The 16,531-nt window shown below is 40.0% G+C and overlaps 1 protein-coding gene across 1 annotated transcript in view; it reads left to right on the forward strand.

Moving 5' to 3' along the window:
* Window positions 1-16,531, forward strand: part of ATP8A2 (ATPase phospholipid transporting 8A2) — a 302,400-nt gene that overhangs the window by 136,039 nt on the left and 149,830 nt on the right. Inside the window, exon 26 of the mRNA XM_086739502.1 lies at window positions 14,034-14,217. Coding sequence (XP_086595628.1) covers window positions 14,034-14,217 — 184 coding nt within the window. The remainder of the gene's footprint in view (window positions 1-14,033; window positions 14,218-16,531) is intronic.

The following is a 16,531-nucleotide window of genomic DNA, read 5'->3' on the forward strand; positions in this document are numbered from 1 at the left end:
ACTAAGCATACTTGTTTGAAATCCAGGTCTCACTGTGTGGCAGAAGCACATGGGAACCCTCTTCGGGGACCATATCAGTCCTTTAGTAGGAAACTGCCTCCATTGTCACTGGGACTTCAGGTGTAGAACAGTTTAGATGGAAGGGACCTCTGGAGGCCTAGTCCAACCCTGGTCAGGGCAGGTTTGTCATCTACAGTAGAACATGTCAGCCATGACTTTCTTCAGTTAAGCCATGGAAAAAGCTGATGGGGAGAGATTCCACAGCCTCTCTGACAAATCTTTTCTACTGTTCAACACCTTAATGAGAACATCTGTGATATCCAATCTGAACCTCACAGTTTGCAATCTGTGCCTGTGGGCTGTTGTTACATCGTTTGATATGACAGGAGAGTTTGAGTAACTCCATGTTAAGCAAATGTTGTGAACCTGTTGTTAAACTACCACTTACCTGTGTATGAGCCTAGATGACACAACTGCTTCTTGCAGGTGATGTATTTTAGACCCCTGACCATCTTAATTCTCTGCTGAACTCTTTCCAGTTTCTCTCCTTCTCTTTTCAACTTAAGCTCTAAACTTGGACATATTGTAGATGTTGCCTTGCCTGTGCTGAGGAGACAGAGCTGATAATAACTTCTGTCCTTGTCCTGGTCACACTTGTGTTACTGGGTCACTAGCCAGTAGGCAATGTGTCTTGATCACACTAGCAGTGCACTTCTGGTTTGCGTTGTATGTGATGCCCACCATAACAACTAGGTCCTCTTCAGTATGGCTGCTACACAGTTATTTCCCAGCCTGCACTAGTATGTGGAGTTATTCTGGCCCAGGTGTGGAGCTTTGGCTTTCTCCATCTGAACTCAATGAGGTTTGTTGACTCAGTCTCTGATTTTTTCAAGGTTCCTTTGAATAAAAGCCTTGTGATGCTTTGTACTCTAGTCCCCCTAGTTCAGTGTCATCTGCAGACTTGCTGAGGGTATCCTTTTAGTCAGCATCTGGGTTACTGACAATGAGGAGGATGAGCCCTCATGATGCTCTGACAATTGCCAGTTGGACACTGAGTGTTTGACCTTATTGCTGTGAAGTATGTTTTAGACAAAGAGTGGTGTATTAGTTACGTCTCAGATACTTCAAAACAGTTGGGTCCTCACTTGGGCTAATCACTCTGCCCTGCTCCAACATACTGGCTTGCATTTAGGGTATTATTTGAACTGGATATGAAGAGTGTGAATGAGAATAAAATCTGTATTCTGAAAAATTAAACAGTAGGGCATCTATAGTACTATTATAGCCAAGTGCATTTAGAGAATAAATGGATTTTTCTGTTCCATGTAAATGTTTGGGGTGGGTTTTTTTTTTTTTTTTTACATCTGTAAGATTTAGTAATCTACTTTTTTTGGCATTCAGTCTGTTTTTGCAGAATTTTCAATCCAAAGTGTTAGCTTTGATTTTTATTTTTTTTTAAATTCATGATCAAGTGTGAATGTAAGGCTATTAGTAGTCTGTAGTCTTGCTGTTTATGCTCATGGGAGAGCTGTTCATATAATATCTTTCCATCTTCATGAACTGAGTGTTTTGACCACTTTGATGTTAGAGCTGCTGAGTCCTCCTGGAATTTTGTGGTAGTAACTTTTGACTATGCCTTGCACATCGCTGCCAGCAAACTTCAAGCGAGGCTACTCTGACCCTATTTGCAGCAGTAGGAAATAGAGAGTTCTATAGACGTATACCGAGTGAAGCAGCTTTTCAAAACTTACTTTCAGAAGATGTGGTGCCCTGAAGATGCATGCTGGCAGCCCAGCAAGACAGCCAGCTTCTTTGGCTGTGAGAGTACAAGGTGTGCCACGTGAACACTCGATGGTGAATTTCTGTACATGATTGTCATCACCAAAACAATAGGTATATCTGATTTTAGGAGGCTTGTGATCAGCCTCTTGTGTATTATCTGCCATCTACCCCGTCCCCTCCGCCTCTGCTTCTAGGTTCTCTTGGGCACAGTGTATTTAAAGACAGTATGTGTGTTAATATGTCTTGTATCCTGCTGTGTAGACGAGCTTGTAGAAGGCACTAGATGTTTGCCAAGTCCTTTGAACGTTATAGCTTTTCACAGTATCACATCTGTGTTCAACTTCTGTGACATGTATTAAGAACTTTCCAGTTGGCAGGTCATATTGGAAAGTGGGGCTCACTTTTTACCTCTATAGCCTCTTTGCCTATGGATTTTTTCAGTGCATTGTATTTTGAAAATGAATTGCTGTTATTTTAATTTTGCCAGTGTGTTAAATATATAAACTTACAAACTTCTGCTGTATAGTAAACAGGTTTATGTGAACTTGGGCTTTCGAATCTTAGCTTGTAACTAAAAAATAAAATAAATTTACTGTGTAAACTGAGAGTAGACTGCATGCTGCCACAAAAGCCGTTTTATTAAATTGAATGAGCATGCATAGGCTCTAAGCATTTTTCTAGACAGAAAACACTGTAAGCTGACTTGCTTTTCATGGCTGGGTATAAAAAAAAAAGCATCAACTTAACCATACTAATATACTTGGGTACATCTGGAGAGTATTGGATCTAGTTCACAAAAGCCCCTTTCCTACTTCCTGTATCTAGCCCATGATTTTTTCAGCACTGGACAAGTCGTCATTTTTCCTCTAGTGTTTTTTTACTTTGTAATCTTGCTTGAGTCATGAAGAGTGTCCGTGAATACAGTTCAACTTCCAGCAATTCCTTTTTTTGTCTCAATTTCCATGGTGTCTTTTTAAGATGTTTCATGTGGTCTGGCTCGTTTAGCTCTTCCAGTCATAGCTTAGGCTATGGGTGACTTAAGTTACTTTAGCAGTGATAAGGTAGCCCTGATACTTCACATTCCATTGGCATTAATGACTTGGCCGTGCTGAAATTCAGCGTTACTGTGGCACTAATGGACTGAAGCAGCCCCGTGCTTAAAATCACTGTGGCAGTGAGAGGATAACTTTCTTCTTTAAGACCAATGTGATATAAAAGTGGACCTGGAATAACTCTGCTCCCCTGCTTTGCCTCTAGTAATGGGCTGGTACTTTATGCTGCATCTTAGTTTCCCAGCAGTTCACCCTGAAAGACCACAAGGTAATAGAAAAGGGCTCATTATAATGCCCGTTGAAACACTTTAAAGCTGGTTTTCTTTCCAGGAAAGAAGGTTCTTCAGGCAATATCCTTCTGCTCAGTTTCAGGAAAACGTGAACTTAAGTGCACCTGTCTTCTCTCTGCTGTTCTAAAGCTCCTGATGTATAATTGTTCAAGTGCCTCTTTTTATTCTCCTGAAGTAGGAGTTGGTGGAAGGGATGGTCTGTCCTGACATCTAGTACTTAGCACTAACCAAGCACGTCCTGTGAAACATGGGAACGTATGTTACCAAACGGCAACTGCAGCATTTCGTGTCCTTTCTGTGAAGATGCAAAGGTTTGACATTGTGAGGACTTGGTTCCTAGTTCTATATTCTTACTCTAATTCAGGAGGTTAATTGTTGGCCTAGCTTGAGCTATTAAGCAAAATATTTGTGTTTTTTTTTTTTACTGTCTGTACCCAATGGAGCTCTGTCCTGTGCAAAGCTCTGTCTGTAGTAGCATGACTGATCCTGTGAGATGAGACTAAAACTAAAAATCATATGTGCAAAAGAAAATCAGCTCTGAGAATTGAGACACATGCAGGAAATGAAAACTACAATTTCTCTGCTTTTTTTTTCAAAATGCCTGAAGATTAATTTCAATAGTAGCAAGGTGGCTAGCTTGGGGCTTTAAAACAGGCATCATTCTGAAGTCAGTGGAAGTTTGGGAGAAAGAGTGAGTTGTTTTGTTAGGCTTTGCCTCGTGTATTGAGCACTTCAGGCTGTGCTGACAGTGTTAATAAGAGTGCTAAGGAGCAAGCATGGACACTGGACTGTGATTGTCCATCCTGTGTTGTTAAAGTACTCCCTTGACTCTGCCTGGACTGCTCCAAATTGGCAGGAATGAGACTGGACCAGGTTGGCCTCCCCCTTGCCTGATGGTAACCAGTGCTGTTACAACAGGTGGTGTGCTCAGACCCTGTGATGCACAACTTTGGTTTCACATACTCTTCTCTGCAACAGGGTCCTCACGCTTGAAAATCAGAGATGCAGGAGAGAAACATATGTTGTGTTCTCTCTGCTGTTTGTTTTTCTGTTTTGCTGTTACAGACGCAGCTGCTGTTAATCATTGTTTTCACAAATCACAAAGCGTTTGTGTCTTAAACCTGAATATCAGAACTGTCACCACGATACAGCTATGTTGGAACCGTATGTTCAAGGGTTTTAGGTGCCCTAGCAATATGGCCATGTTAGTGGCTGGATATGGGCAGAGGTGCTATTACTAAACCTTCTTGATGTAAATTTGTTTTACTAACTTACAGTATAGATGGTGACTGAACATGACAAAAGCAGTCCCTTACCCTAGATGCCAGATTTTAATGTTTCAACTTAATAATGAACTTAGCATATAACTGATTGTGCTCTAGAATATGACTCCTTTCTTTTTCCTCCTTCCGTTCCGCACTCTTTTCTCAGCAGTGTTGCTTGTGTTGAGTCTGAGGGTTAGAGGTTGATGTAAAGGTCCCGGGTCCTTTCTTGAAGCTTGTGTTAGGGAGTAGTGAGCATGCTGAGAATGTTTTTCTGGAAGTTAATACTTAACCTGGCTTTGAACAGAGTGCAGATTTAATGGTTGACCAAGACTGAGCTGGTCTGTCAGACTTCCAGTTGTCAATGTCTTTTCTGTCTAGAAATGGTCTGGATTTTTTAATCTTGATGAGAACACCCTGGTGCTCAACTTGTCTGACTACGAAGAGATTTTGAACATCAGAAGTTTGTCTCTTTATTTCTAAATGTCTAAGGATTTAGGGACTTCACCACGAGCCTTTTGTTCTTGTTAAATACAGACTGGACTTAAGGGAGAGGTGGGAAATAACTTACATGTCTTTGGTGTTATGACAAAAATGTTTTGGGAGCTCACCTCTTTTCCCTAGTATAACATGACCCCGAGTTTTGAAATGTGCTTTTTGCAAATAGGTGATACTTTCATTTTGGGTAGTGAGTCCTCAATATGATGTACTGGTACATTGCAGTCCTCTGACAATAACTACTGGGTAAGATACCTTGCTTGTGATTGTGTCTATTCCAGGAGCATGTAATTCAGCGAGCCTAGGCGTTTGAACAATATCATGTAGTTGCGAATTGATCATGTGTTCTCATTTTAAATCCCAGGAGACTTTTTTTCATGGAGGGAGAAAAATAAATCATGTGCAGTTACTAGAACTCAGAATGAAGAAATAAAAATGTTGGTGCTTGTAGCACTGCTATAATGGCAAATGGTCTCATCTATTAGCTGCATCTCCCTTCATCTTCACATGTCAGTGTTAGTGGTTTGTTTCTTAGGTAGATGATGATAGTTTACTGTAGTAATGCTGTCTGAAGCTGCTGTATTTTGTATTTCTGAGCTGTAGTTAGCGTGGAGGAGCAGAGTGCCTGTTGGGTGACAATGCTGCTGACTTGGTGTGGCTGATGCTACCCACAGTATTGCTGTGCTGCTTCTGGAGGCAGGTGCTCACCTTGGTTCTCCCAGTTGACCTGTTGGCTTCACCGCAGGGCAGAGCCTTGCAAATGGGCTGATGTACTTGTTAATGGCTGTAGCCTCAATTGTCACTTAATTTCATTGTGTGTTGCAAAAGTCTGTAAACAGCTCTGCTGTGTGCAAGACTCAGGTGCTCGCTGTCTCTGGACATGCTCAAGGTTATGAAGGCACTAATCCATGCGTTTCACAGACTGAAATTTTTTTGTTCTATTATTAGAAAAAGGCAGATTTCTGTGTTGCATGAGAACTGCTCAGGCTGATTAGCATGGAAATGAATGTGCCTTAATCAGCTTGGGGTGAGGGAAGCTCAAAATTAATTTGATACATTAGTTTCACTTTAAAAACGTATTATAGCTGTTGCCAGTAGCGACCATTATAGTTAAAAATGCAAAATAGTCTCTCATTCAACACTGTGTTTATGCTAACTCATCACTTTCCAAATAATTTGTTTTCCAAACTAGGTTTTCCCTATTTAATCTTTGCCCCATAAGGCAGGTGGGGGAAGGGTGATCAAGACAGGAACATGCAGGGAGGGATACCAAGGGGGAAGAAGATGCTGACTTGAAACTTAACCCTGTGTTCACTAGGGCACTGTATATTGTATCACAGTGCCTAATACATCAAATCCAGCTTATAAAGGGATTATTTCATAGTCCTTGTCCTCTGGAGATCATTTCAGTGGCAACTGTGAATGGCAAATGAGTTGCTGAAATACAGAATGCAAGTGACAAATTATCAAGTTTTTTTTTTTTAAAAAAGGAATGTATATAATTAGAAAAAAATCTTTGTTATAAAAGAGTACTTAAATGAATTTTATTTCATCCTTTTCAGAAGACTATGATTCAGTGGCTTTGTAACTACAGAAAGAGCTTTATATTAATAAGGCATTTCTATTATACCTAAAGTGATGAAGAAGGAACTATTTTGGTAACCATTACATTAAAAAGAACTGCTACATGTTCTGTGAGTATGTACGTAGGGGTGTGTGCATATGTTTTGACTTAGAGCCATGCTAGGCATCAAAAATACCCTGTTCTAGATAACCTGAAATTTAGAGGTAGTACGTGTTGCTCAAAGTCAGACATGTGACTAGCATGTCAGTGAGGCTGAAAAACTGAAGGAATTTTTTCATATAGTTATCAGAGGTCTCATTTCATCTTGTTGTAAGTGAACTAAGATGTAAAGCTCTTTTTAAAATTAAAAAGTGGAGTTGAAATCAATCTGATAAAATTTGGATAAGTGAATCAGTTTGGAGGATGCTCTGGTCAGAAAAAAAATAAATAAAGGATGGAGAAGTGACATTGCGACTGAAATGAGAAAGGACGATGAAGCTGTGGCTATTTTAGAGAAGACAGTAGAGGTTTGGTAAGATCTCTAACTGACTGTGTTCAGAGGAGATGATATTAGGAAATTACTGTAGAAAAGAATTAGCAAGAACTGGAAGTGCTGTCAAGAAGCAAGAATTTTTGAGAAGGGAAGGAGACATGGTATATAAATCCGTCCAGCATTGAGTGCCTGTACCGGGAGGAAGCAGGCATTCCTCCTTCCTAGAAGGCAAGAGAGGAAAAGCTTGTGCACTGATTAACTTGAAGGTATTTAGCACTGCAGTAATGTAAGATGGGTTTCATCCTGTGTAATTTTACATGCCAGTAGTAGGCTTTTTCGTGTGAACTGGTTACCTTCAGCCCCCTTTACCTTGGTGGAGAGAAAAGGGCACTTGTAAGAGGAGATGAGCTATACCCTTGAAGTACGTGTCTAAAATAAGCCAGATGAATTGCACTCCAGAAGTGCCTGTTTCTCTCCATTGACTGTAAAAGGAGCGTGGCGTGATTAGTGCAGATAGACATGTCTCCATTGGAGGCACTTATGTTTTGTTGGGTGAATTCCTTTGGTGCTTTCTATGAACATTAAACTATCAATCAGTTCACTCAGTGCTGTCTCCAAAGTTTTAAGTACTGCACCAGAGCCAGTCCCTGTGAAATCATGCTTGTCATCAGGTAAAGGAGATTCAGAGCACTTGATCAATGAAAAACACTCAATGTGATGCAAATTTTGAGCCCATATGATGTGTGTGTGCTTTTCTTCACTTTTCTGTGTGACTTACTGCATTGTCATAAGTCTATCTGAGATACCTCAGAGCATCATGACCGTAATTGAAGACTAGCCCTTGTTTGGGTGACACATAGCTGAAATCTGCACTCTGGTGTGTGTCAGGAGAAACCAATGTGTAAATAACTGCTGAATATGATGTCATGGTAACATTCCTTGCTTTCTGAGCATTAGTGGTGTGTGAATTTCTCTTGCTGTTAGGTTTTTTGTGGTGTGTTTTTTTTTTTTTTTTTTCTTTTCTGGGGACAAGTGCATACCCTTACATGTCAATATTATTGATAGCTCTCAGCTGTCTCTGGGCTGTGTCCCATCACTGCCTTTTCTGAAGATGAGGTCACTGAACATTTTGAAGTACTAGTGTATTTTATGATAGAACAGGGTAAAATCATGTTCACTGCAATAAAGGTAGGCTCTTAAGGGCCTCTTGTGTTATGTTAACAAGGCATTTCAAGGAAGTAGAATATCAAATTTATGTTTTGTGTTAAAGACATTAATGTCTTGGTGTTTAATCCCTGTTACAGCATGGAAGCACGAGGTAGTACTTGAAACAGTTTCCTTCGTTGCCTTCCTCTTTTCACAAATGAACATTAAAAATTTGCAAGTGTGAGTAAGAGTGTCTTAAGAGTGTTTTGTATCAATTTGGAGCTGAGGGAAGTAGGCAGTCTTCAACAGAAATGCTTTAGTCTCCTTGTTCTGGGGGAAGGGACCCACAAAAAAAAAATCCCAGCAAAACCCAACACATGTAGAGGGAACAGAGGAGAGTGCTGAGACTTGGTATCAAGCTGTGCCTTGCTCAGGTGTGGAAGAGCTTGTGGAGCTACCTTTCCTTCCTGGCCTTGTAAGATGGTCTGGGCGTAAACTGATCCCTTATAAATTGCCTAGTCTTTTTCTGCCTATGTCTTATAGATAAAAAGACTCCCATGAAGTTTACTTATCTTGTTCTTTATTAGTCATGCCTCTTTTTGGTAATCTCAGATGCTAGTTCTCTAGGAGAACTGTCTTCATTGTGTGCTTTAGAGTTGAATGCAATAAATAAAACTAATAATTTTCTAAAATACTACATTTTTATTTCCCTTCTGTGGCTTGTGTCTGTACGCTTTGAAGCATCTGCCATGATGCAGCTGTGGTTTGAAGGCTTGTGTGAGAAGTATTATTTACAGTTGCCATCAGTTGCTCTCCTGCGTCTAACTTTGCGATAAATACAGATATACGTAGGGACAGAATTAAGAAACTGTTTCTCACTGATAGCATCTTGTGGAGTGTAGTTGACCTGTGTGACCCAGGACTGGCTGTGTTGATTGTGTCCTTCACATCTCACTTGTGACTACATCTGTCCTGATGTAGTAGATGGAGTCTTGGAATGGGAAGGGTAGCTGCCTTGCCAGATTGCAAAAAGTGAAGTAAAGAAATTGACTGATTTAAATCAGTTGCAGTACATTAAAAATTGAAGTTAAAGCTCTATTGCATTGCTTTGCTTGGTTAAAAATGGGTATTTTAATGTTTTGCTTTCTACTTTTGAGGTTTCAAGAATTTTGCCACCAAAATGGGTTTCTAAAAATGTTTGTTTACTTTTTAAAGCATCACCACTTCTCTAGGATTTTATTTGTGAAATCTTTCACTGAAGGATGACAGAGCTGATATGAACTTGAGAATTGCTCTGGTTGTCCTGTAAGTATGCCTGATGAAAAAGATTGAACTGGAAGATCCTCCATCTGTGCTTGAATTATCTTTTTAAAGAAGTAAATTAAGCCTGAGCAAATCTTCCAGCAAAATGCAGAGTAGAATCATGGAATATCTCAACTTGAAAGCAAGGATCGTGGAGTCCAGCTCCCTGCCCCATGCAGGACTACCTAAGATGAAACCATGTCAGTAGAACTTCTCTGAACAGGCAAAACATACCACTTAAGAAGTCTGCTCATAAACTTGTGTATCCAGGCTAAGGAAGTAAACACAGACTGAAGGTTTAAAGCCACTGGGAGGTGATCTGCAGAAGTCAGTGGGAAGCCAGTTATGACATTCTCTGTGGAAACCATCTGTGTTACTGTTCCATGCTGAGCCCAGTGCTATTTTTTCCATGAGCTTCCTCGAAGTAGAAGAGGGACCTTAAAGTATTTATTGATAGTAATAATATAGTATTGCATTCCCTGAAAACTGCTTACCCTTGTATCCTTCCACAGTTTCCTTAAGGATTTGAGTGACCTGACCTTAATTAGGTCTACGTCTTTCTGAGGGTCCTTGGCTCAGGGCTGCATTTTTCTCTCAGCTTCTTCCCAAGGCGTTGTGCTTTGTGCCCTCTCTTGCTTCCACCCATCCCATTACAGAGGAAGCAATATGATATCAAGGCACCAGTCATCACTCAGGATTGATGCTGCTTTCCTTATTAGTCTGTTAAAGATGTTGATAAAGATTAAGCAGGTTTGAGACGGAAGAGAACCTTCCATTTTTCCCTGTCAACTTTTACCCTCCCAAGAGCAAGGCTACAGGAAGGAAGACCCAGAGGTGGACAAGTAGAAGGTCTGATGGATGGCTGACGCTTAACTTTATGCATCCCTTCCCCCATCCATGAACACTTTGTGTTGCACAGCCAAATGCTGAATGCTAGATGCTTTATAAAGGTGCAGTGCTGACCCCAGGCTCTCTGTAGCCTGAGTAGGTTAAATCCAGATTCTCAGGGAAGCAATTTAAGCAGCAGTCTGAAGACTTAATCCTATAGCTGTAATGGTGGCATTTGAAGCCTGACTTCTCCCTCGCCTTCCCCCAGGAATACATGTAAAAGAGAGAATCAGTCTAGACTAAGTTGATTGTATCTGCTGTCAAAGATGCTTTTGAGCAGAGACAGTAAAAATAACTTACGTATAGAGAAACATTTCCAGTAAACTCTTGAATGTTTGAACGTCTTGAACTCTTAAGAACATTTACAAGAAGTATTGCTGTCTGACCAGTGAAAGAGTACAAGAGTAAGCAGAAGATTTTGATGCAACTGATGTTTTGCTCACATTTAAATTTTTTTGGTGTATAACAAGGCAAGGTTTACACACTGATACTGCTGCAGTGAACTCTACAGTGAAAGCCAAGGATGTTCCATCAAATGATAATTACCAATAGCTGCCTGACACTGTAAATTTTTTCTCCAAAATAGTTAGTTTTTACTAGTGCTTTTTACTTTGAACTTACTTAGTTGTCCAGGAATCTTTCTCAACTTGGCTGTTTCTCCTCCCATTCCAAGGTAACACTTTGGGAAGCTGCAGGTTAATAGTATCCTGCACTATAATTTTCCAGTTATTCAAGTAGACAATCTATCAAATGTGCAGAAATGGACCACAGCTCTGATCATCTGGCTAAGGGGAGTAACATCATCTAGTGCAGTGTGTTGATACCAAATAGATTACAAGAGGAGGAGGTATGGAGACTGTGTGAGTTGAGAGAGGAGAGGCAGGAAATCAGTAGCCATCTCAATTTGCAACTTCTGTAGTTAATATACCATGTGCAGCAAAATGTGTTCTCTGGAGATGTACTGGGTGAGGAGGTGTCTAAGAGGATGCTTGCTATAAAGCTTCTGTTTAGAATAAACAATTATAATGAGGTTACACTTTTTGCTGAAATCTTGTCTTAGTTTTATCTTAACCAACTGCAGAAATATTTTGTGTGTAAAACATATATCTAATGTTTCCTGTAGCTTGTGTAGTCATATTAGGCATATGAAGATGTGAGTCTTTAACTGGATGTTACGTAACTGTGGGTATAACTAACTCTATTTGATCAAGAGAGTGTAGTTGATAAATGTGTTTATGTTGCGGCATTCCATTGATTTGACCAATAATAGACATTAATGTCAAAGTCGACTTAATCTGAAGCCACACCTACACTGCAGGCACAGAAGTGAATACAGGCTGCGTTAGCTTGCCTGACATGTCGTGGCTAAACTGCAGTAGAACAAGCTCAGCATCTCTGCCACATTCTGGTCATGTCTGAAGTGTCTGTAGTCAAGCTGCTGGCTTAAACTACAGAATCAGAGGTGCTGTTCACAGTCGGTCTTTTTTCATTCCCTTTTTACTTTAAGCATATTTAAAACCAACAAACTTCTTGACTCTTTCAATCGCTATGAACTGAAAATTAAATGAATGTAAACTGGGCTTCTGAGAGGTGTCTGTCTAAAGACAATGTTGGCAAGTCCTCAGCTGCAGTGAAACAATTGCACGAGGGGACTACCTAAAGTGTATGGTCCTGTGCACTGCATGTCCCCCTGGGGCTGATAGTGGGGGTCTGTGCGCTTGTCGATCCCATTTCTCCAGAATTGGCTCCAAGTTCCTCTGGTGCTCCTATTTTATGGCTTGATGTCCTTGTTGACTGCTTGCTCCACATGTCAGTATTTTATCATGTGGAGATTGAGGGGTGAGGAAGAGAGGGATGTGCATATGTGTATGTATGTAAGAGAGAAGTTAAAATTTGATGCAGGCTATATTCAGAGAGGCTTTATAATAACAAACAGGCACTTCTCATGCCCCATAGGTGGGTTAGTGTGTTGGGGTTTTGTGTTGGTTTAACTGTGCCCCTATGGTGCCAAGTGGTGTTTTCATTGCCAGGTAGTCGAGTGCTTAATAAATCCATCTAGTGGTATTAAGTAATTTTTATGGCCCAGTCAACTTTTTCCTGTTTTCAGCTTTTAGGAACAGGGCAGCTGCTTGACTTTTCAGGTGGCTTAGTTCGCATGTGAATTTTGAGCCCAGCAAATTTTTCTTAAGAACTCTTTCCCCACCAATTACTCATCAAGATGTTTTAAGAGGTGGTCAGCACTAAACAAAATCAAAGCCTTAAAGCAAAATGCTGAACAGGATAACTCTGCTTTTTCTGATCAGCAGTAAGCCAGCTGGGTGTATTAAAAGGCTGTCTAAGTTACTCCCACAGGATGTAGACTCTGGAAGAAATGCCATGTAAAGAAACCTGTCTCCCCTGTTCCCCAAGCTCCCCATTCTCCCCCTATTTTAACAGTAAAGCTTTTAAATATCAGTTACATTATTTTTGTTGAGTGTTATGTGGGTGACTTGAGATGTGGAAAAGTTTTGTCTAAAGCTTTACTTCAGTGGATACAAAATCATTTGGAACTTTAACTAAAACTGATGGGGAAAGGAATTAGGATTGTTTGTACAGATGGGGTTAGAATGGAAATATTTAATCTACATGTAGGTATTTCCAGAATACCTCATATGATTTGGTAACCTGATCCACCTTTTCTATGAAAAAAGGGCATTTTGGGTGTCTTATCCAATTTAGTAACCTAGTCCTGAGTATTTTTCCACTACTCCCTGGTTTAGACAAGTTTAATTCTATTGAATTCCATACATTTTTATCGAACTAGAACTGATGTAAACCAAGAGAAGGATCAGGCTCAAGTAACTACTAATAAAACTGATAAGAATATTCAGATATTATGGAGTCAGCCTTTTGTTTTTGAATTGGAATTGAGTAACATCGTCACTGAAGTCAGAGTTGCACCAGCATATGCAAAGTGCCTGTGTGATCAGGGAGAGGTCTTACTCTTTCTGTTCCTGACTGCGTAGTCTGAGGTTGGAAAATAGCCTGACAAGTGGGGAAGTAAGTTGGAGGAGGGAGTACGGTAAGCCTGCATACCTTTTGTCAAACCACTGAAAATCTGCAAATTGATATCGAACTTTTGAAGGAAATTTTTCATAGAGTTGTGAGGATTGGAAGGCACCTTTAAAGGCCATCTAGTCCAACTTCCCTGCAAGGAGCAGAGACATCTTTGACTAGATCAGGTTGCTCAGAGCCCTGTCCAACCTGGCCTTGAATGTTTCCAGGGATGGGGCATCCACCACCTCTCTGGGCAACCTGATCTCTCTAATTTGTTCTCTGAATGTATTAATGGTCTTCAGCCTCCTGGATGGAAATGCACTGTTGACAGCAGATAGGGAGGCCTGCACTGTTAATTTGTAAACTGTGGTAGTTGAAGAGGTAATTCCCTTCTCCGGTGTTCCCAGTATAATATCACCGGTGTATGCAGAAGTGTATCAGGTTGGGATTGGAGAAGGAAAACAAAGCTGCAAAACCTTTCATATCTGTTTGGTCTCTTTTGCATAAAATATGAACCAGTAATGTTAAGTATGAAATTATTTTTAAAGCTACTTCTTCCTTCTGAAATGGTTTGGCACAGGTTCTGAAGCTTGGTTTTGAATAAAGGAGCTTCCCAGCAACTGCACTTTGATTACTTCTAAATGTGGATTACAACTGTCCTTTAGGAAAAGGCATGTAGCTCGCATGTGAGAAACTGACCCCTTTTTCTCTCTTTTTCAGAGTATCTCCTCTGCAGAAGTCTGAAATAGTAGACATGGTCAAGAAACACGTCAATGCCATAACACTTGCCATTGGGGATGGTGCCAATGATGTAGGAATGATCCAGACAGCTCATGTTGGAGTGGGGATCAGCGGCAACGAGGGCATGCAGGCAACCAATTGCTCAGATTATGCTATTGCACAGGTCAGAGGCAAAAAAGAGCGACTGCCATATCCCCTTGTCAGAAATAAGCTGGGCAGCCATGCAGTGCTTGACGGCTTCTCCTAGCCTTCAAGCTAGGAGCATCTTTGCTCATTTCCTTTTCAAAGCAGTTGTTTAAAACAGATATCTTGGATATATTTTGAGAATTTATTATTATGATTTTGTATTCTTCAGCTGCACTCTCCCTCAAAGTTTGTTTCCTCCTGACAGCTGTGCAGTGTCTTGGCTCTTCAGTAAGCAGAGAGAAGCACTTTCTGTGATGCTTATGTTAATATGTTTTCAAGTGTAACTCATATCAGTGCAAGCTCTTTTTTCTTACTATGAGTAGGCATTATAACCAGGTATCTAAGAGTTTGACTGTTTGGGAATTCTTAAAGGTGTGTTTCTTTTTAAAATTTATTTATATTTTTTTTTTTATTTCCCACCACCCCCATGACGTATCCAAGAATTGGTCACAGTTCTGGAGAGCTGGCCAGTGTTTTTATTTTAAGTATATTGTTTTGAGTGTTACTGGGGTTAGTGCTCCCAAACTATCCCATCAAATTCAACACTGATGACTTGAACTAAATGGAAGAGTAAAAAGCCTTTTTTTTATTTACTGAAGAAACTAAGGTGTAGAACTGGACAGCCTCTGAATACTGTTTACAGTGGAGGAGGTGCCCTTTGTATGTGTTTGAGACTCATTACAGATGAGCAATAGAAATGGAGCTGATAGAAAGCAGAAATGATCCACTGTCTCCTCAGTGGTCTGTGGGCATCAGCTGATGTTCCCTTCAGGCAGGGTGTAGGCAGATGGGCTCTACTAAGTGATGTGAAGTATTGTCATCTCTGGTAGGTTCAATAGAAGGTGAGGTTTTGAAAAAGCATGGATAATGCTGTTGTTTGCACAGATGACTCTTTATCATGTTAACCCTGCTGTGAAGTAAAGTGGCCGTCTTGTGTTGCTGCTCTGTTCTGTGGTCTGATGAACCTCCCTGAGTTTCAGGCTTGAATAACTGAAACCTTTCACCAAACTTTTCTTGAAAATGTTAGGCTATGTTATCAAGGGCTTATTCTGTCATAAACAGCAGCATATTCCAAATATGTAACATTATAGGAACTGTTACCATAATCAAATCTTGTAATGACGTTCTCATTTTTTTACTTCTGTAGACTATATATTGCTTCTGCTGTATAGCTTAATTGAATACTCTTTACTTAGGCTTCCTCAGATCATTTATTACTTCTGTTTTAAAATACAAGCAGTGAGAGTTTTGTCCATAGAGGGCCCTACACACTTAATTCTTTGTGTTGCAGTAATGTTAAGTCTGAAGAAGTAATTCCATATTCATATATTGCTTCTGCATTAACTAAAATTCCTGTCTTTGAATTTAGTGTTAGAATGTCAAAGTGAGTTACTTCTGGTTTAAATTCCAGTCAGGGAGTTACTGACAATGGCAATTTTTCTTCTTAATTCAATATGAAATAAAAGCTGATCACACCAGCGCACTTACAAAGTAGGTAAAGCACTGTGGAACTGTATTGGGTGTGATTGTGTGTAAGAGCTTTGTTCTGATTAGGAAATGTATAAAGGAATCCCTCTTGTAAAGGGGACTAACAGTGTATGGTAATGTGCATTTCAAAAAAAGTGTTCAAAAGAAAAACTTGATCTCCATGGGGTATATTTCTTTCACCGAAGACATGTAACTGCCACTAAAGCATTACTGTATGTGCATGCCTTGAAGGCAGAGCATGCTCTTATTGAGTAATTTAAGACAACCACTATAATGTAGCATCTCATGTTCAAATGGTATGTCAAATGCAGTGGTGCCAGAAGTAGGTACTTACAGAAGAGAGTCTCTATATAGGCTTGTTCAGGATTCCAGGGGAAATCAAAGCATAAACCAAACAAAAATAAAAAGGCAACTTTACTTCAAATAGTTTCCACAGGTGCAAGGAGCATCTGTTTGAATCATCCTTTTCCTTTGAAATGATATTGCACTGGTGATCATTATTTAGAGAATTCCCAAACCAAATGACCTAACTGTTTAGAGAGACAGTAGTAGAATTTAATAACTTTTTTCCCCTCAGTAAAAGGATCTCTCATCATAATCTAGAGAGCATCTGGTGTCTAGGGACTGTTCCTTTTTCTTAAGTAGGGAAACTTTTCTTAAACAGAGGTTCATTTTTTGTTTTCTTATCTGGAAAACTTGGCTTGCATTTTGGATGTATTTTTCCTGCCTTAAACCCCTCCCCAACATGACATCAGCTCATCCTTTAGTCAAGATGGAGAGTATCTTTCTAAAACATAACCTCT

Source organism: Chlamydotis macqueenii, chromosome 1 (genome assembly GCF_036417535.1).
Source record: "Chlamydotis macqueenii isolate bChlMac1 chromosome 1, bChlMac1.mat, whole genome shotgun sequence".
Classification (NCBI taxonomy): domain Eukaryota; kingdom Metazoa; phylum Chordata; class Aves; order Otidiformes; family Otididae; genus Chlamydotis; species Chlamydotis macqueenii.